This window comes from Chrysochloris asiatica, unplaced genomic scaffold (assembly GCF_000296735.1).
Source record: "Chrysochloris asiatica unplaced genomic scaffold, ChrAsi1.0 scaffold00313, whole genome shotgun sequence".
NCBI classification, from domain to species: Eukaryota; Metazoa; Chordata; class Mammalia; order Afrosoricida; family Chrysochloridae; genus Chrysochloris; species Chrysochloris asiatica.
In genome coordinates this window covers 1078861-1096533 of record NW_006408831.1, presented here as the reverse complement: position 1 = coordinate 1096533, position 17673 = coordinate 1078861, and the positions used below count along the sequence as shown (strand labels likewise).

At 40.1% G+C, this 17673-nt stretch overlaps 1 protein-coding gene across 1 annotated transcript in view; it reads left to right on the top strand.

The window, feature by feature from the left end:
* CMYA5 (cardiomyopathy associated 5) overlaps nucleotides 1-17673 on the top strand; it is a 130193-nt gene that overhangs the window by 84162 nt on the left and 28358 nt on the right. The window contains exons 8-10 of the mRNA XM_006875182.1: nucleotides 1115-1264; nucleotides 4469-4615; nucleotides 6283-6430. Of these exons, the coding sequence (XP_006875244.1) occupies nucleotides 1115-1264; nucleotides 4469-4615; nucleotides 6283-6430 (445 nt within the window). The remainder of the gene's footprint in view (nucleotides 1-1114; nucleotides 1265-4468; nucleotides 4616-6282; nucleotides 6431-17673) is intronic.

Below are 17673 nucleotides of genomic sequence, written 5' to 3'. Positions count from 1 at the left end.
GAGATGGATCAGCCAGGTGGCATCATTGATGGCGTCAAGTGTGGCAGCGGTGGTGGGGTTGGCCCAGGATCAGACATTGTTTCATTCTGCTGTGCATGGGGTCGCTATGAGTTGGTTCCAACTTGATGGCACCTGACAACAACAACAACAAGGACACATACACACTAAAATATAACAGTAGTTACCTCTACGGGATAAAAATGGGGTTTATGGGTGTTGGTATCACTGAAGCTCTCCTACCTTTTATTCTGTATATGAGTATTTATGTGCTGTTTGAATTGTTTTTCACCAAGCATAAGTGACTTTTGCAACAACAAGAAAAAAAAAATGTGAACAAACACATCTGTCTTGGAAGAAGTCCAACCATTCCCTTAGAAGTGATGATGACAAGACTTTGCTTTGTCTCTCATACTTCAGACATGTTATCAGGAGGGACAAATCCCTGAAGAAGGATGTCATGGTAAAGTGGAGGGCTAATGAAAAACAGGAAGACCCTCAACAAGTTGGGTTCGCACAGTGATGCAGCCACGGGCTCAAGGGTAACCGTAATTATGAGGATGGTACAGAACCTGGCAGTGATTCTTTTTGTTGTGCACAGGGTTGCTATGAGTCTGAACCGACTCAACAGGACCTAACATATATCTATAGACTTAATAATATGGGTGTTGTTGATTTTTAAGTGCTGTTGGGTCAGTTTCAACCCATTGTGACCCTGTATAGGGTTTCTAAGGAGCAACTGGTGGGTTTGAACTGCCAACCTTGCTGTTCAAACTGACCTGTAGTCCAGTGCATTGTCCTGAAGCACCCCACCAGGACTTCAAAATTGTTGTTGTTGTTGTTAAGTGCCGTTGAGTTGGTTCTGACTCATAGCAACCCAGTATAAGGTTTCCAAGGAGTGACTGGTGAGTTTGAACTGCTGACTTGGTGGTTCAAACCAATCTTGCAGTCTTGCGCTTATACTACAGCACCACACCAGAAGTCTGGACTTCAAAATAATTGTGGGAAAATTCCATTATTTTTTAGTTTCATTTTTTCCGTGAACACTTTCAAGTCTCCTTGCATATCAATAAGTAAAAGCACAATATTATTATACTAAATCTTGCTTATATTTCAGTTCCACAGCCTCCTAGATTAGAACCTCAGGAACCAAATTCTGCCACTGGTGCAACGATTGCAGTTTATTGGAGTATGAACAAGGATGATGTCATTGACTCATTCCAGGTTTATTGCATGGAGGAGCCACAGGATGACCAAGAAATAAATGGTAGGATTGTGATTTGTCTTGGCCACACAAATACATCTGCATGCCAATATATTTGTAGCGTGATTTGAAGAATTCAAACATATGCATGTATATATAAAGTGCCTTGCCATCAAACATTTATAGACACTTAACCAAACAAAAACAGACAGAAACAACCCACATACTTAAATATTATCATAATTGTCAACAAATATATTGGAATTGAGATTCACATGTAGCTTGATAACAAGAACAATTAAGTGGTTCTTGTTTTCAAAAAGGAGAAAATATGCTAACCAGAGTTTCAGGGAAAACAAAGTTTTAACCCATTGACGTCTAAAAGAAAAGTTTAATGTGCTCCACTGGTAGCGGGAGAATGAGCTATGGAAAGTACAGTGGTCTATACAATAATTTAATAGAAATATGGCATTGGATAGCATGATTGACAGTTTCTCAGATCTGCCTTTCATAAAATCTGCCCACTAAAATACTCACTGTGACTGAGTTGATATTGACACATAGCAATCCTGTAGGACAGACAGAACTGCTTCAAGCGCTTTCCAAGGCTATAAATCTTTGTGGGAGCAGACACCCTCATCTTTCTTGCATGCACTGGCTGGTGGGTTCAAACAGTTAATTTTGAGATTAGCATTCCAATGTGTACCACTCTACCACCAAGGCTCCATGATAAAAGCTACAAGTAAACTATAAGGGTTAATTCAGAGTTTGCCGTTCTGAAGGCATGGACTTAGGTTTGGTGTAGTCTTTGGTGGGTAGATGTTAAAGTGCGTGTTAGTAGGGTGAATGCATGGCCTGTCTTATAGTTAGGCCATGTAAATGTCTCTCTGTTCAGTAGGACTTCTAATAAGACATAGAAGCCAAGTAGTTTGAGGCTGTACTTCCTGATGAATCAGAGCTGGCATTCTGTACTGTTTGTTTGAAGACAGACACATACACTTTGGAAACCATGTGAGCATGTGGCAAGACTGACATCCTATAACAAAACTAACATGTAATGGGCATAAGTGGTAATAGATTCTATTGTTAACTGATATTTAAGTCTTTTGACATGTTCTATGATACTTAGAATAGAATGAAGTAAAGGGGGAAAAAAGCAACTTTAGGCATGGTGTAAAATTGGCTTGATTTTATCTATAAATTACTAACTCCTTACTCATTGCCATCAAGTTGGTGGCTTTTAAAACCTCTAATTCATTGTCATCAAACTGATTCTGACTCAAGTATAATAAAGATACCCGAAATGGCCACAGGCTAACTTAATAAAGGAAAGAATTCTTTTACAGGAAAGAAAATTTCAGTAAGAAAAGTCAGATTGGTTCACAGGACCATATGTTTAGAATGGTGTTGAGTAACATTTACTCCTAAAAAATGGAAGGTAAAATAATTCAAGAAATTTAAAAAGGAAATGTCTTGATTAAACAAAATTACTTCTTAAAGTAGGTTGTTATTATTGTTGTTAAATGGTGTCAAGTTGATTCTGACTCATAAAGACCTCTTATGGGGTTTCAGAGGAGCGACTGGTGGGCTTGAACCACTGGTGCTTATCAGTTTGATGACCAGGACTCCTAAAGTTGGTTGCTATTGTTGTTAAATGCCATCGAGCAGCTGGTGAGTTTGAACCACTGACCTTGTGGTTCACAGACCAGTGCTTATCTTACAGCTCCACACTAGGAGTAGGTTGTAACCCACATAGAAGCTGGGTTCTATGAAGAAAAACATGGCATCAGGATTGGAGGCATACTCATTAACAACCTGCGATATGCAGATGATACAATCTTGCTTGCTGAAAAATTGATTCTGACTATCTTAAAACATTTACTGATGAAGATTAAAGAGCACAGCATTCAGTATGGATTGCATCTCAATGTCAAGAAAACAAAAATCCTCACCACTGGACCAATAAACAACATTCTTATCAACGGAGAAAAGATTGAAGTTGTCAAGGACTTCAGGCTTCTTGGATCAACTATCAACACTCATGGAAGCAGCAGTCAAGAAATCAAACGACATATTGCATTAGGCAAAGCTGCTGCACGAGACCTTTTTAAAGTGTTGAAGAGCAAAGATGTTAGCTTGAGGGCTAAGGTGCACCTGACTCAAGCCATAGTATTTTCCAATAACCTCATATGCATGCAAAAGCTGGACAGTGAATTAGGAAGACCATAAAAGAATTGATGCTTTTGAGTTATGGTGTTGGAGGAGAATACTGAAAGTGCCACGGCTGCCAAAAGAACCAATAGATCCATTTTGGAAGAAGTGCAGGCAGAGTGCTCCTTAGAGACCAAGATGGCCAAACTTCGTCTCTCATACTTTGGACATATTGTCAGGAGGGACTAGTCACTGGAGAAGGATATCATGTTTGGTTAGGTGGAGGGTCAGAGAAGAAGAGGAAAACCCCTAACGAGATGGATTGGCCAGGTGGCAGCATCGATGGACTCAAGCGTGGCAACAATAGTGAGGTTGGCCCATGATCGGGCAGTGTTTCGTTCTGCTGTGCATAAGGTCACTTTGAGTCGGTACTGGCTCTATGGCACCTAACAACAACAACAGTTTGCTTCCAAGTAGAACTGTATTCCCTCAGGTTTTCATAGCTGTGAGCTTTCTGAAGCACATCACAAGGCCTTGCTTTCTAAGTGCTTCTGAGTGGGTTTGAACCATCAACTTCTTGGTTAAATGCTTAACCATATGTGCTATCTGGTTGACACCTGGGAAGTCATACTTTGTATTTAAATGATTTATTAATCTGTAAAAATGATTTGGAGCAACATAAGTTTAGAAAAACAGAAGTGTCCTTATTATATGACATTCTTTCCTGAAATATTGGCATTGTTTCTTAAGAATTTTCTTGAGGAGGAAAAACTACAGTGATCTAAGCTAACATAAACTCTATGCAACTTTAATATTTGCTATCAAAATAAGTTTATTTAATTGTGGTAAATGAAGTTTAGAATTTTATGAATTTTACGCTATTATTTTCTGTTAAGTGTTCACAAGTACTACTCTGTCATTCTAAATATTCCTTTTCAGAATGCTATGGCTTTTTTATGCATTCTGAAGTACTAGCTATCATAAAATATTTATAGAGATTTATCAGCTTGAGTTCTTCTACTGAAATAAGCTGTGGGTCACTTTTCCCCCCTGTAACTATAACTTTGAATGATCTTTGGGAGACACCTTACAGTTTGTGATTGTCTTTCATGCTAGAATTGGTGGAAGAATACAGAGTGACAGTGAAAGAAAGCTACTGCATTTTTGAAGATTTGGAGCCTGACCGATGTTACCAAGTATGGGTAATGGCTGTGAACTTCACCGGATGTAGTCTTCCCAGTGAAAGAGCAATGTTTAGGACAGGTAAGGGGATGTTAGGGGACAATACTCCATTCTTCACAGACACTTGAGGTCAACCAATAAGCATTTATCAAGCACTTATCACGTGCTGAGTGTTCTGTAAAGTGCTGGGGCTGCAACAATGAATAAGAGGCTCGTAGTTAAGTAAGGGAGGCAAACAGAAGCTCATGGGAGATTGTGGTAAGGCCTGTGATCTACACCTGCACAGGTGATTAATAGGAGAACCCTCCAGAGTGGCACTCGAGAAAGGCTGGGGCAGGCAGGAATGGCTTCCTGGAACAGATGTCTGATCTACATCTTTTAAAGGGTCAGTTAGGAAATGACGTGTTAACTGAGGGTGTTCTGCTTGAAGCAGGCATATGAGCAGAGTCATGGAGATAAGTGATAACATAGAGTATGCAGGTAGTATGTCTTGGACTTAGAAACAAGAAGAAGGAAGAAATGAGATGTGAAGGGATAGAGGAGAGAATACATGTACACCCAGAGAAGAAGCTCAAAACACCCAGCCAGTGGCCTCAGGTTGACTCCAGCTTCTGGTGACTCCAGGTGTGCAGAGTGGATCTACTCAGACGGGTTTCAAGGCTGTGACCTTTTGGAAGCAGCTCACCAGGCTTGTCTTCCAAGGTGCCTCTGGGTGGGTTCACACTGCCAACCTTTTGTTTAGTAGTTGAACATTTAACCATTTGAACCACTCAAGGATTCCTAAGGTAAGATGGTCAGGCAATAATATAGAGCTTCTTTGTTGTTGTTGAGTGCATATAACTTCTGTTGCTGTTATTAAGTGCCATCGAGTTCATTCCGACCCATAGCAATCCTGTATAAGGTTTCTGAGGAGTGGCGGTGAGCTTGAACTACTGACCTTGTGGTTCAAACCGACTTTGTAGTTTAGCGCATTAGCCCACAGTGCCACACCAGGACTCCATATAACTTCTGTTGTTGTTGTTGTGTGCCATTGAGTCAGTGCTGACCCATAGTGACCCTTTATAGGGTTTCCTAGGAGCAGCTGGTGAGCTTGAACCACCGACCTTGCAGTTAAAACGCCTTTGCAGTCTGGCACATTAACCCACAGCACCACACCAGTGCCCCCAAAAGATTTTAAGCGATGCTATTCAAGTATGGAAAACATTCCAGTGATTTAAAGTTTTCACAGGTGACTGAAGCAAAAGGTGTGGCATAAGCTAAAGCTACATTGCCTTTTTAATAATTCAGCTGCCTCAAGGAAAGAAATGACTCATTTCTACCATTTATCCTTGCTCCTTCCCTTTTTACACACATATTTACTGAGCACCTACTTACAGAAAGATCATTGCTACCTTTTGTGTAGATGGTGAAGGGGATAAGAATCTTTATTTTTATTGTATAAATATGTATATATTTATACATAAAAATACATATAAATCTAAAGGAACTTTGGTAAGATTTATAGGAAGCTAATATTAGAGGCTATCGGTTTGGGTTTGGGGATGGGTAAGGATTGGGCAATATGGAAGGCTAGGGTGGGAGGGAAATTTTTCAGTACATAATTTTTTATCCTTTTGGAATTTTCAAGCCAGCATGTACGCTAATTAAACATTAAATTAAAATCTTGCCCAATCGTTCTTCCCAGGGTACCCGAGAAGTAGTTCTAGAATTGCTTCACCTGTGATTGACTTGGCTCTCTCTCCTTGTAGCACCTTCCACCCCTGTAATCCGCAATGAGGACTGCACAGTGTGTTGGAACACAGCCACCATCCGATGGAGGCCTGCCAACCCAGATGCCACGGAGACCTACACTCTAGAGTACTGCAGACAGCACTCTCCTGAGGGCGAGGGTCTCAGGTAAAGGCCCCTCTTTGTTGGGAAGCCCCATTCAGACCTGGATGGTTGTAGGAACCCAGGATGGGGGCTCAGAGTCCTAAGCTAACCTCTGGGCCTATGCTCACAGAGGGAGAACAACTTCCTAAAATGCTGCTGAGCTAATTAAGCTGTGGACTTGATTTGCAACTCCAACACTTCTCATCAATGAACTCTAAGCGTGTAATAAAAACACATCCTATAATGCAGAATAATAATTCCCTTAAAAGAAAAATGTCTGCACATTTTAACAAGATTGAACATTCTTGGAGGTATATTTAACTTGAGTCATTAGATAGGATTTATGCATATTTTTATGCACTTTTTACTAGTTATATCGGAATAAGTACCACCTAACTCAGGAAACTAATAGTGAGCTTATGTGTAACATAAATCTAAAGGTCTCCTTGATATATTGGTAATATAAAGGTGCTAATTATGCATATATTATCACAAAGACATATCTGTTTCTCGAAGAGCAGGAAAAAAGAAATGGGAAACTCCCTCACTAAAATTATGAAGCTAAAATTTATCAATAAAGGGTAGTCATCCAGTGGGCTTTTGGTAAATGTTAACTCATCTGGTGAGGTGGTGTTTTCTGAAACTCTAATCTTATGCTAATAATTCATAATGAATACTCAGATCACTCTGACTAATATTCATATCTTGATAGAGACATTTTTAGCTGTTTTATAAAGTAAGTTTGCTGAGATAGACTATTTTGGTAGGGTATGAAACTTAGGACTAATGGCATGAAACTAGACAGCTTTTTAATAAAGTGTATTATTTAAGTTCTTGATTATCATAATGATCAATCAACAGCTATTTATTTAGTTATGATATGAAGTTTCATACGACTGAGCAATAATTATAGTTGCTTTCAAGTATGTGAAGACAAGCTTAACAAAATAATAACCAAAGGATGAATTCATGTTGGGTGGGATGTAGGAGTTTCGGTAGAAATGAGAAGATAGTAAATGTACAAGGAGCAACAACTTTGTTAACGTTCTAATTTCTGAGAGACAGACTCTGGTCTAGAAAAGAGAAAGGAAAAGGAAAGTGAGAAAATGACTGAACTGTATCGAGCATTTACAATGTGCTAGTTTGTGTCTAACTGCTTTCTGTACATGGCCTCATTTAATCTTCACATGAACTTTGAGAGACTATTCACCTAGTGAGTAGCTATCAGGATTAAAACCCAAATTTTGTCATATTTCAAAGCCCAAATTTAAACAAAGCAGTTTCTATCAAGTCAATTTCGACTCACGGTGATGCCCATATATAACCAGAATAAAACTGCGCTGTATGGTTTTCAATGGCTGTGACCTTTTGTTTTATTTTTTTGAGTGAAGGTTTGTAGACAACATCATCAGTTTTGCATTCAACAAATCATACACTTTGCTTCATGTCAATGATTGCAATCCCGCTTCCTCCCTTTGCTTCCTGTTTCCATTCCACCAACCTTCCCAACCCTTCTCAACTTTGTCCTTAGGTAAATGTTGCCCTTTTGATTTTGAATGAATGATGATTCCATGGGGAGCAGACCTTACTAGTGTTGTTGTCCCCCCTATAGACCTATCTACTGCTTGACTGAAATTTGGGTCATGAGGGTGAGGTCCTTTCCAGACCTGAAGGGTGGTCGAGGGCCACAGTCTTGAATTCCTCCAGTCTCTTTCTCCATCATCAGTGAGGAAAACTCAGCTCTCTCTGAGGCAAGTTGAGATGGTGAAGGAATGCTCTTAAATGACTCATCTTGTTATTTCATCAGTCTCCAGCTGGTGTTTGCATAAGTGATATCAGCACAGTTGGACACTTAAATCAGCAGAGATCTGGAAATGTGGAGAATGGATAACCATCTCACTGAAGGAACTCTGATGTCATTTCATAAATGTGGCTACAGGGAGATGGGAAAGGGAGGTGGAAGGGGAAATGGCATCCATTGAAGGCTTTCAACATGCGAAGAACTATGCTAAATGTCATTTAGCTCGACATAATCCTGTGAGCTAGAAAATGACCTCTATGAAATGTAACTCGGGGTGGTTAACTAATTTGATCAAGATCACAAAAGAGTGATAAATGGTAGAGAGTTTGGAACCAAGATTCAAACGCAGGTCTATCTTATTCTTTCCAATAATCATAAAACTCATGTTATTATACAGACAGAATTAGCATTCCTCAATAGCCTGACAACTGAGAGTTGTTCTATGTCCTTAGTTTCCTTTTGTGACATAAAAAAAACATAGATATGAGAAGACAAAACACACACACACACACACACACACACAAACAAACACAAACAAACAAACCAAGGGCCATTTGATCTTAACAGTGCAGTCCAACAAACCTTTTTATCAAAGCCAAAGAAACCATTGACAGTTCCATTTTTAGGAAAAGCTGGTCATCACAAAAGTTGAGCTTTTCAGTAGTTTATTAGTTTTGAGTCTTTGCCAATGGGTTCATTTAACTTTGTCTTATTTTAGGAGAGAATATAAGGGTCCAGGTAAGCAGAAGTTTGCAGTAGTCATAGAGTATAAGGATCCTTCCCTATTGAATGGATATAATCCAGCAAATTTAGAAGTGAAGGGAAATTTGCATGCAACAAATTCCCAGCTGATAGTTTGGAACTGTGTTGGAGATGGAGCTGTTTCCAGTTAGGTGCTTGTCTTAAGCTGAGTTTTCTAGAGAAGCAAAACCAGTGAAACATATATATAGATATAGATATATGTTTATTATCAAGTATATGGATTACATTGTAAAGTCCCAGGTCCCCAGTGAAAGAGACAGAGCCTTATCCACATGTCCATTATATTGAGAGCAGGCCACATCCCCAAGCAAGCATCCCTTTAACTGATTGGCTGCTCATAGCCACTCATCTTAGAGTTAGCTAGACATGTATTAGGTTTCATCATTATGGGAATAAATACATCTCAACTGCTAAAGCTCTGGAAATCCTGGTCTTATCAAGTTGGCACAGAACCCTCATTATTACAGTGTTAAAAGACCTTCTATGCTAGGAAGTGCCACAGTATTGTCCAATCTATGGCGTAGGGCTGACTCTCCAGTCTCTTGGTCCCCATTGAGTCTAACAATAGCTAATTTTTGAATCAAGTAAAATTTTGTTGGCCACAAATTACTGCCCCCAGGCACTTTCCAAGTCTATTTCTGATCATACCATACCAGAGTCATTTCTCACCAGTACGAAGCTCAGTGTCTTAAACCCTAGGCTGGGTTCAACAGATTGAATCTTTAATTTTAGGGCCTCAGGACTACAACACTCCTTAATATCTCTTTTGGCTTTTCAACGTAAGGGTTCAGGAGGGAAGGAAAATTCTGCTCTTTAAGAGTGCCTGTGTGTCTTAGGTCACAACCAACTTCGGAAACTTTATTTACAATATCCGATGGATCAACAGTCTGCAGAACATTAGCCTCTAAGATGCTAGCTTGAATGAGTTGTTGTTAAGTGCCATTGAGGTTGAGGATTTAATTCAGTCTTTAAAATGCTAGCTTGAATGAGTTGTTAAATGCCATTGAGGTTGAGTTGTTTCCAACTTATAGTGACTGTGTATAGAGTTTCCAAGGAACAACTGGCAAATTAGCAGTCCAGTGCTTATCGTACAGCATTACACCAGGACTCTGTGAATGAGTGGTGGTGGTGGTTATGTGCCACTGAGTCACTTCTGACTCATATCGACCCTGTACAGGGTTTCTGAGGCTGTAAATCTTTACAGGAGCAGAACACCTCATCTTTCTCCCACGGAACAGTTGGTAGTTTCGAACTGCTGACCTTGCAGTTCGTAACCCGATTCATAACCACTACGCTACCAGAGTTCCTTCTGTGAATGAGTAGTCACACGTTAAAAGTGATAAACAAAGAACCTCAAAGTTTGATTACAGAGCTCTATTCAACAATGCAAACAGTCACACTTTTCCATTCTATCAGGAGCACATTCTTCACTGTGGTCTTCTGCACGGCAAACTATAGTTAAAATTACTTTTATTTTCTGAAAGAACAGCAAATCAAGGATTGTTCAGTTCCACTAGTATGTTGACTCCATGAAGGAACCAGTTTTAAATAAAGGGGTAGCCTCAATGTCTGGGACTCTGTCTGGCACATTGTAGTTACTCAATAAATACACATTCCCTGAATGGGTAAATATCAAATATTAAACACATGACACTGAAACCAGCAAGGAAAGGTAGGCCAGCTTTGAAGAACATCTTTTACTCAAAATGAGAAGAAAATAAACTGAGCTATCAGAGTGAAATCTGGCGCATGAATTAACACTTAACCAAGGGATTATTGCTCTTGTTAGTTGCTGCAAGTCAATTCTGACTCATGGTGAGCCCACATGTGCAGAATAAAACTGCTCCATAGGGTTTTCAAGGCTGTGACCTTGAAGGAGATCATCAGCCTTGTTTTCTGAGGTGTCCCTGGGTGGGTTCAACCTTTTGGCTAGTAGTCAGTGCCTTGCTGTTTGTTCTACCCAGGTACCCAAGTAGGGGATCAAATAAAAAACTCATTGCTGTTGAAAGAATTCTGGCTTTTAGCAATTCTATAGACTAGAATACAACATCCCCACAGGGTTCCTGAGGCTCTAAATCTTTATGGAAGCAGATTGCCACTTCTTCCCCTTGTGGAGAAGTTTATGGTTGAAGCTGATGACTTTTCAGTTCACAGCTGAGCTGTTAACCACTAGGGCTCTGGCTTTCTGCTCCTGAAAAGATTTACAGCCTCAGAAACCCTATGCAGGGTCGCTATGAGTCGGAACCGACTCCACGGCACATAATAACAACAATTGTTGTTAGGTGCTGTCAAGTTGGTTCCTACTAACAGTCCTTTTTCAGGGACTGGTCTCTCCTGATAACATGCCCAAAGTACATAAGACAAAGTCTTGCCATCTTCACTGTTGTTGATAAGTACCGTGGAGTCGGTTCCGACTCATAGCGACCCTGCACAGGGTTTCCAAGGCTGTAAATCTTTACAGGAGCAGAAAGCCTCATCTTTCTCCTGTGGAACCTCTGGTAGTTTTGAACTGCTGACCTTGAAGTTGGCAGCCCGACTCATAACCACTATGCCTTCCTCACTAGTAGAGAACATTTTGGCTGTCCTTTTTCCAAGACAGATTTGTTTGTTTCTCTGATAGCCCATGGTACATTTCATACTCATTGCCAGCACCATAATTCAAATGCATCAATTCTTCTTCAGTCTTCCTTATTAACTGTCCAGCTTTTGCGTGCATATGAGGCAATTGAAAAGGCCATGCCCTGTATAAAGCACAACTTAGTCCTCAAAGTGGCATCTTTGCTTTTTAACACTTTTAAGAGGTCTTTAGTAGCAGATTTGCCCAAGGCAATAAGTCATTTGATTTCTTGACTACTGCTTTCATGGATGGTGGTTGTGGAACCAAGTATGAAAGGAAATCCTTGACAATTTCAATATCTTCTCCATTTATCACGATGTTACTTATTGGTTCAGTTGTAAGGATTTGTTGTTGTTAAGTACTGTCAAGTCTGTTCCAACTCATAGTGACCCTGTATAGGGTTTCCGAAGAGTGGCTGGTGGGTTTGTATCGTGGACCTTGTGATTAGCAGTCAAGTGCTTATCCTATTTTGCCAAAAAGATAGGACAAGTCTAATCTGTATGCTGGAAACCTCACAGGGAAGGGAGTTTTGTTTGTTGTTTTTATTATTGTTGTTGTTATGTGCTGTGGAGTCAGTTCTAACTCATAGAGACCCTGTACAGGGTTTCTGAGGCTGTAAATCGTTACCAGAGCAGAAAGCCTCATCTTTCTCCTGCAGAACAGCTGGTAGTTTAGAACTGCTGACCTTGCGGTTCGCAGCCCGATTCATAACCACTACGCTACCAGAGCTCCTTATTGTTGTTAGTTGCTGTTGAATTGGTAATGACACAATGATCCTATACACAGCAGAACAAAATACTACCCAGACCTGCAGCATCCTCAAACTGATGTTACGTTTGAGCCCACTGGTGCCACCACTATGTTAACCCATCTCATTGAGGGTCGTCCTCTTTCTCGATAAGCCTCCACTTTACCAAGCATGATGTCCTTTTTCAGAGACTGGTCCTTCCAGATACTATGTCCAAAGTATGTGTGACAAAGTTTTGCCATTCTTGCTTCTAAGAATCATTCTAACTGTACTTCTTCCAAGACAGATTTGTTTGTTTTTCTGGAGGTTCATGGTACATTCAATGTTCTTTGCTAATATCATAATTCAAATGCATCAATTCTTCTCTGATCTACCTCATTCATTGTCCAACTTTCGCATGTATATGGGGTGATTGAAAATACCATGACTTGGGTCAGGTGCACCTCAGTCCTCAAAGTGACATCTTTGTTCTTTAACACTTTAAAGAGACCTTTTGCCATATATTGTGATTTTTTGATTGCTGCTTCCATGAGCTTTAATTGTGGATTCAAGTAAAATGTGAAATCCTTGACAACTTCAATCTCTTCTCTCCTTATTGGTTCAATTGTGAGGATTTTTGTTTTCTTTATGTTGAGTTGCAATCCATGCTGAAGGTTGTATTCTTTGATCTTCATCAGCAAGTGTGTCAAGTACTGTTTGTTTTCAGTGAGCAATATTGTATCAACTGCATATTGCAAGTTGTTATAAGCCTTGTTTATCCATTGGCCATATAACTCTTATATAACTTCTGAATCCTATGCAAAGACCCTATCCTAGACCAGATCAAGAAACAAATTTGAAGGTCAAATGAAGAGAAGTTAAGAGGAATCAAAGATGACTTCTTTATGAAGCATCCTGATGGCACAATGGTTAAGTGCTTAGCTGCTAACAAAAAGGTTGGTGGTTCAAGCCAACCAGCAATCCCACAGGGGAAGTACTTGGCAGTATGCTGCTGTAAAGATTGTTGCTGTTGTTAAGTGCCACTGAGTCAGTTGCAACTTATAGTGACCCTCTATAGGGTTTCTGAGGAATGGCTGGTGGGTTTGAACTGTCGACTTTGAGGTTCAACCCAAACTTATGGTCCAGTGCTTATCCTACAGCACCACACCAGGACTCCATAGTAAAGATTACTGTTTAGGGCCATTTGTACTCCTATAGGTTTGCTATGATTCACAGTCAACTCAATGATACATATAACAACAGACCATATTTGGGGAAGAGCAGACATCTTAACTGTGTAGATATTCAATTGAACTGTAGTTTAATAAATGAGGGAGTGAATAAATGAATGACTTGGATCAGCCCCTCTCCTTTTGTCCTTGCCTTCTCTGAATCATCTAACTGGTTGGAATCTCCAGCAAAGGAGAGAAGAACGAAATGAGATCACATATCTTCTCTTTCCTCAATCCTTGAAAATAACAGGCAGCCTAAAAAACTCTTTACTAGTATAGGAAGAAACACCAAAAGGAAATGAAAAGAAGGGAGAAAGGGGGGATTAATTTAAAAGCAAAACAAAGGGAGGGCATTGATTTGCCCCCTGGATTGGGGAGTTTAATTTTGGATTCCAGAACAGAAGAACAGCCATCTTCAGACCTACATGCTCTCCCAGTATGAAGGCCTCTAGGCATTCCAATTTAAGACCAAAGAGGCTGCCTGAACTCTAGTGGGTGTTTGAATGGGATGAGCCTACTGTATCCCTAGTTCCCATGACGCAGTGTCTGAAATAGATGAGCACTTGCCTCCATTCTATAATCCTCATGAAGAATATATTTGCATATTTTTGCATGTGGGCACCATGGCTCCATCCCAGTAGTCGGCCCCTATTGGGATTGGAGGTAGGCGGGAGTGACAATCCCTGGCTTGTGTGTGGGGGTGGAGGGAGCTCCTACTCATCTTTTCCTGTTTTTCTTTGAATGCTCTCCTCAGGTTGGGTGGGCTCAAAACACTTTCAAAAATTTTCCACCGCTCTGCTGTTTCCTCAGCTGTTCTGTCTCTCCTGTGTGGAGAGAAGTCAGCAGAACTGTGGGTGGAGGAGGGAAAACTGAGAGAAATATAGTACAGGGATTAGTTGTGTGGGCTGTGCAGGGAGAAGCTGTGTATTGAATGACAAATCTGTGAGACTCAATATGCTACAAAAGTAGTGAACTTCCCGCTTCTTAGTCCTGGCCAATTCTGTCTTCTTAACTTTCTTAGTAAGCTTCCAGCTGGATAAATGATTGACCAGTAGTCAACAGTAAATGATTTGACCTTCTCTGCAACCAGTGGGTAAAGGAGGCAGTCAGTCCTGCCCATGGTTGCTTCATAGGATGTTGGGAGGACCACAAAACTCATTGAATAGTTAGGAGTTCGTTGCCAATTTTTGTAATGGTGTTGTTTCCCTGACCCAGGCTGTACTGTCCCTCTGCAGGAAGCCCTTGGGAGACTGTTACATGAAGGCGACTTCATTTTCCAGCATTATTGGCATTTGTCTTATCCTAAATGAAATCTTCCCAAATGATTCTAATTTGACTTTCATCATTTAAAATTCCATATGTTGTTGTTGTTAAGTGCCTTCAAGTTGGAGCCGACCCATAGCGACCCTGTACAGGGTTTCCGAGGGTGTAAATCCTTATGGGAGTAGAAAGCCTCATCTTTCCATATACCTCCTGATTATATAGTAAAACCTCAGTCAATGGAAACCCAACCGGTTTTTTCATTTCTAACTTATGTTCTGCTAATTTCCAACAAGTATTCAAGTTGTTCACTATAAAATACCAAGACATAAAGCTATCACTAAAACATTCCTGTTTCAGCCAGCTAATGCAGGGGTGAGGAGATCATGTTAGAAAGTACAGGTTAAGGACAGTACCTCAATAGAACATAAAATTTAGGCCTGAACTTCCTGGCAGCTAAGGTGAAAACAAGAGAGGGGAGAAAAAAGATGGAGAAAGAAAGAGATTACATAACTCATCTCTTTTTAAAAAGGAAGTATAACATTTCACCAAGAGAGACAATTATATTTCTTGACATTCAGCTCTAAGAGGAATTTTTCATGTAAGTCTTTATATAAGGGCTATTGAACAAGATAATAGGGATTGTCTTTTAGATCAGGTTTACAAAAATTGCAAAAACATTCCCTATGTAACCATTTCTTAAACCGCATCTGAAAGCGGAATGTTAAATAATGGTTCTATGCAGGCAGTTTTGTGGGAATCTCAGATAATTGTCCACTTATGTGGCATTGAATTATTAAAGGAGAGCTTAGAAATTCCAGAGGAATTAATGTTAGCACACCCCTGAGATTCTCCACCTGAAATATAAATGATATCATTCAGGCTTTTGAGGGTAATTGGACTCCTCATGTGGCGCTGTAGGATCAGCACTGGACTGCAAACCACAAGATGAGCAGTTCAAACCCATCAGCTGCTCCTCGGTAACCCCACACAGGGTTGCTATGAGTTGAAACTGACTCGACGGCACTTAACAATGGCAAAATGGAGGAAACCAAAATCTAGGAATGCTTTGGCTTACTTTGACTTTGTGAGAGAATCTAATTCTAGAAGAGCACTCAACCATCATGTTCTGCTTCCACAGTGTTATGAAACTATGCCTTTTTTTTTTTTTTAAAAAGACCATCTCCATAATATCTTCATTTATCAAAAGAAAAATAGTAGTATTCAAAAATTTATCAAAAGAAAAATAGTAGTATTCAAAAATTTTTACCAGGTTTTTTTTTTTTTTAAGGAAAAAGTCAACGTGTAATTTTCTTCGCAATCCTGATTCAACCCCAAATTTTCATCTTTAACAAAATGCCTCATATTTTTAGTTTGTTGAGGTTGTATGTAAATATAGCTTCATACAGTTATAGTTATTGTATTACTTGTTCTTGGATTCATGTTGCTTATGTTATCATCTACAGTAGTTTTCATCTTTTTTCATGTTTTTACCTCCCACCCTTTCTTACTCTCCACTATTTTTTGACTATGTCTCCCATATCTATATAATAAGAAAATTCAACTGGGTTGCTTGTTTAGATTCACTGGCTCCTGAAGAGATTTCAGTTCAGGGGTTTGGGAGACACTTATTGTTAAGTGCTGTCCAGTCAGTTCCAACCCATTTTGTGACCCTGTATTGGGTTTCCAAGGAGTGGCTGGCGCACTTGAACCTCCAACCTTGCAGTTCAAACTGACTTCGCAGTCCAGTGCATTAGCCCACAGCACCACACCAGGACTCCTGGGAGACACTTGTTGTTAAGTGCTATTGAGTCGGTTCTGCCTGGTGACACTAGCTTGTCCCTATTGGGCCCAGCAGTTTGCTATGTTCACAGTTCACATTCAGTGGTTGAGTGTGGGTGCTGCCAATGGGGATGCCAGTAAGAGCCAACTGTGTTTTTAAAAACAATTCATGCTTAGCCATCTGTGTGCACTTCATTGACAGAACCATCCGTAGGCTGCTTCTACAAGTCATGGCACTGGCTTCTTCCATATTGTTTGTACACATCCCACCCTCCTCCACTGGGGAGAAAATGTGCTTCGATTCATTCAGGTGTTAGACATGGCAACGCAGAGACAAGCCACTCCTCATGGTTAGCAGCCCTTCAGCTTGCCTTAAGCACTTATATACCTCTTCCTTCCATCCCATACAAAGTGTTGAATTATCAGATTCCTAGAGAAACTCCATTGAGGTTCTGCAAATATATTCAACTCACTCCTGAACTCCTGAGTTTGTAACTGTTGTTAAGAGCCGTCAAGTTGATTTCGCCCCATAGTTACCCTGCATAGGGTTTCTGAGGAGTGACTGGTGAGCTTGAACCTCCCACCTTATGGTTCAATCTGACATTGTAGTCCAACACATTAACCCACAGCACCATACTATAACCCTTAAAAAGTAAATTATTTGATTAATTTTGGGTAGATAATATCTAAGGAGCTCTATCGGGCTGTTAATCTCACGGTCAGCAGTTCGAAACTACCAGCTGTTCCGTGGGAGAAAGATGAGGCTTTCTGCTCCTGTAAAGATTTACAACCTTGGAAACCCTGTACAGGGTCGCTATGAGTCAGAACTGACACCACAGCACAGAACAACAACAACAAAATGTACATATGGTACAAATTCAAATGATTTAAAAGAGAATAGAGTAAAAATTGTCTCCTTTTTACTTACACCTCACCTATTTAGTTCTCCTATTTAGTTGTTGCTGGTGATTGCATGTTGTCTACTCGTTTCTGACTCATACTGACCCTGTATAGGGTTTCTGAGGAGTGATTGTTAGGTTTGAACTGCTGACCTGTTGTTTGAAGTCTAGTGCTTATCCATTGCTT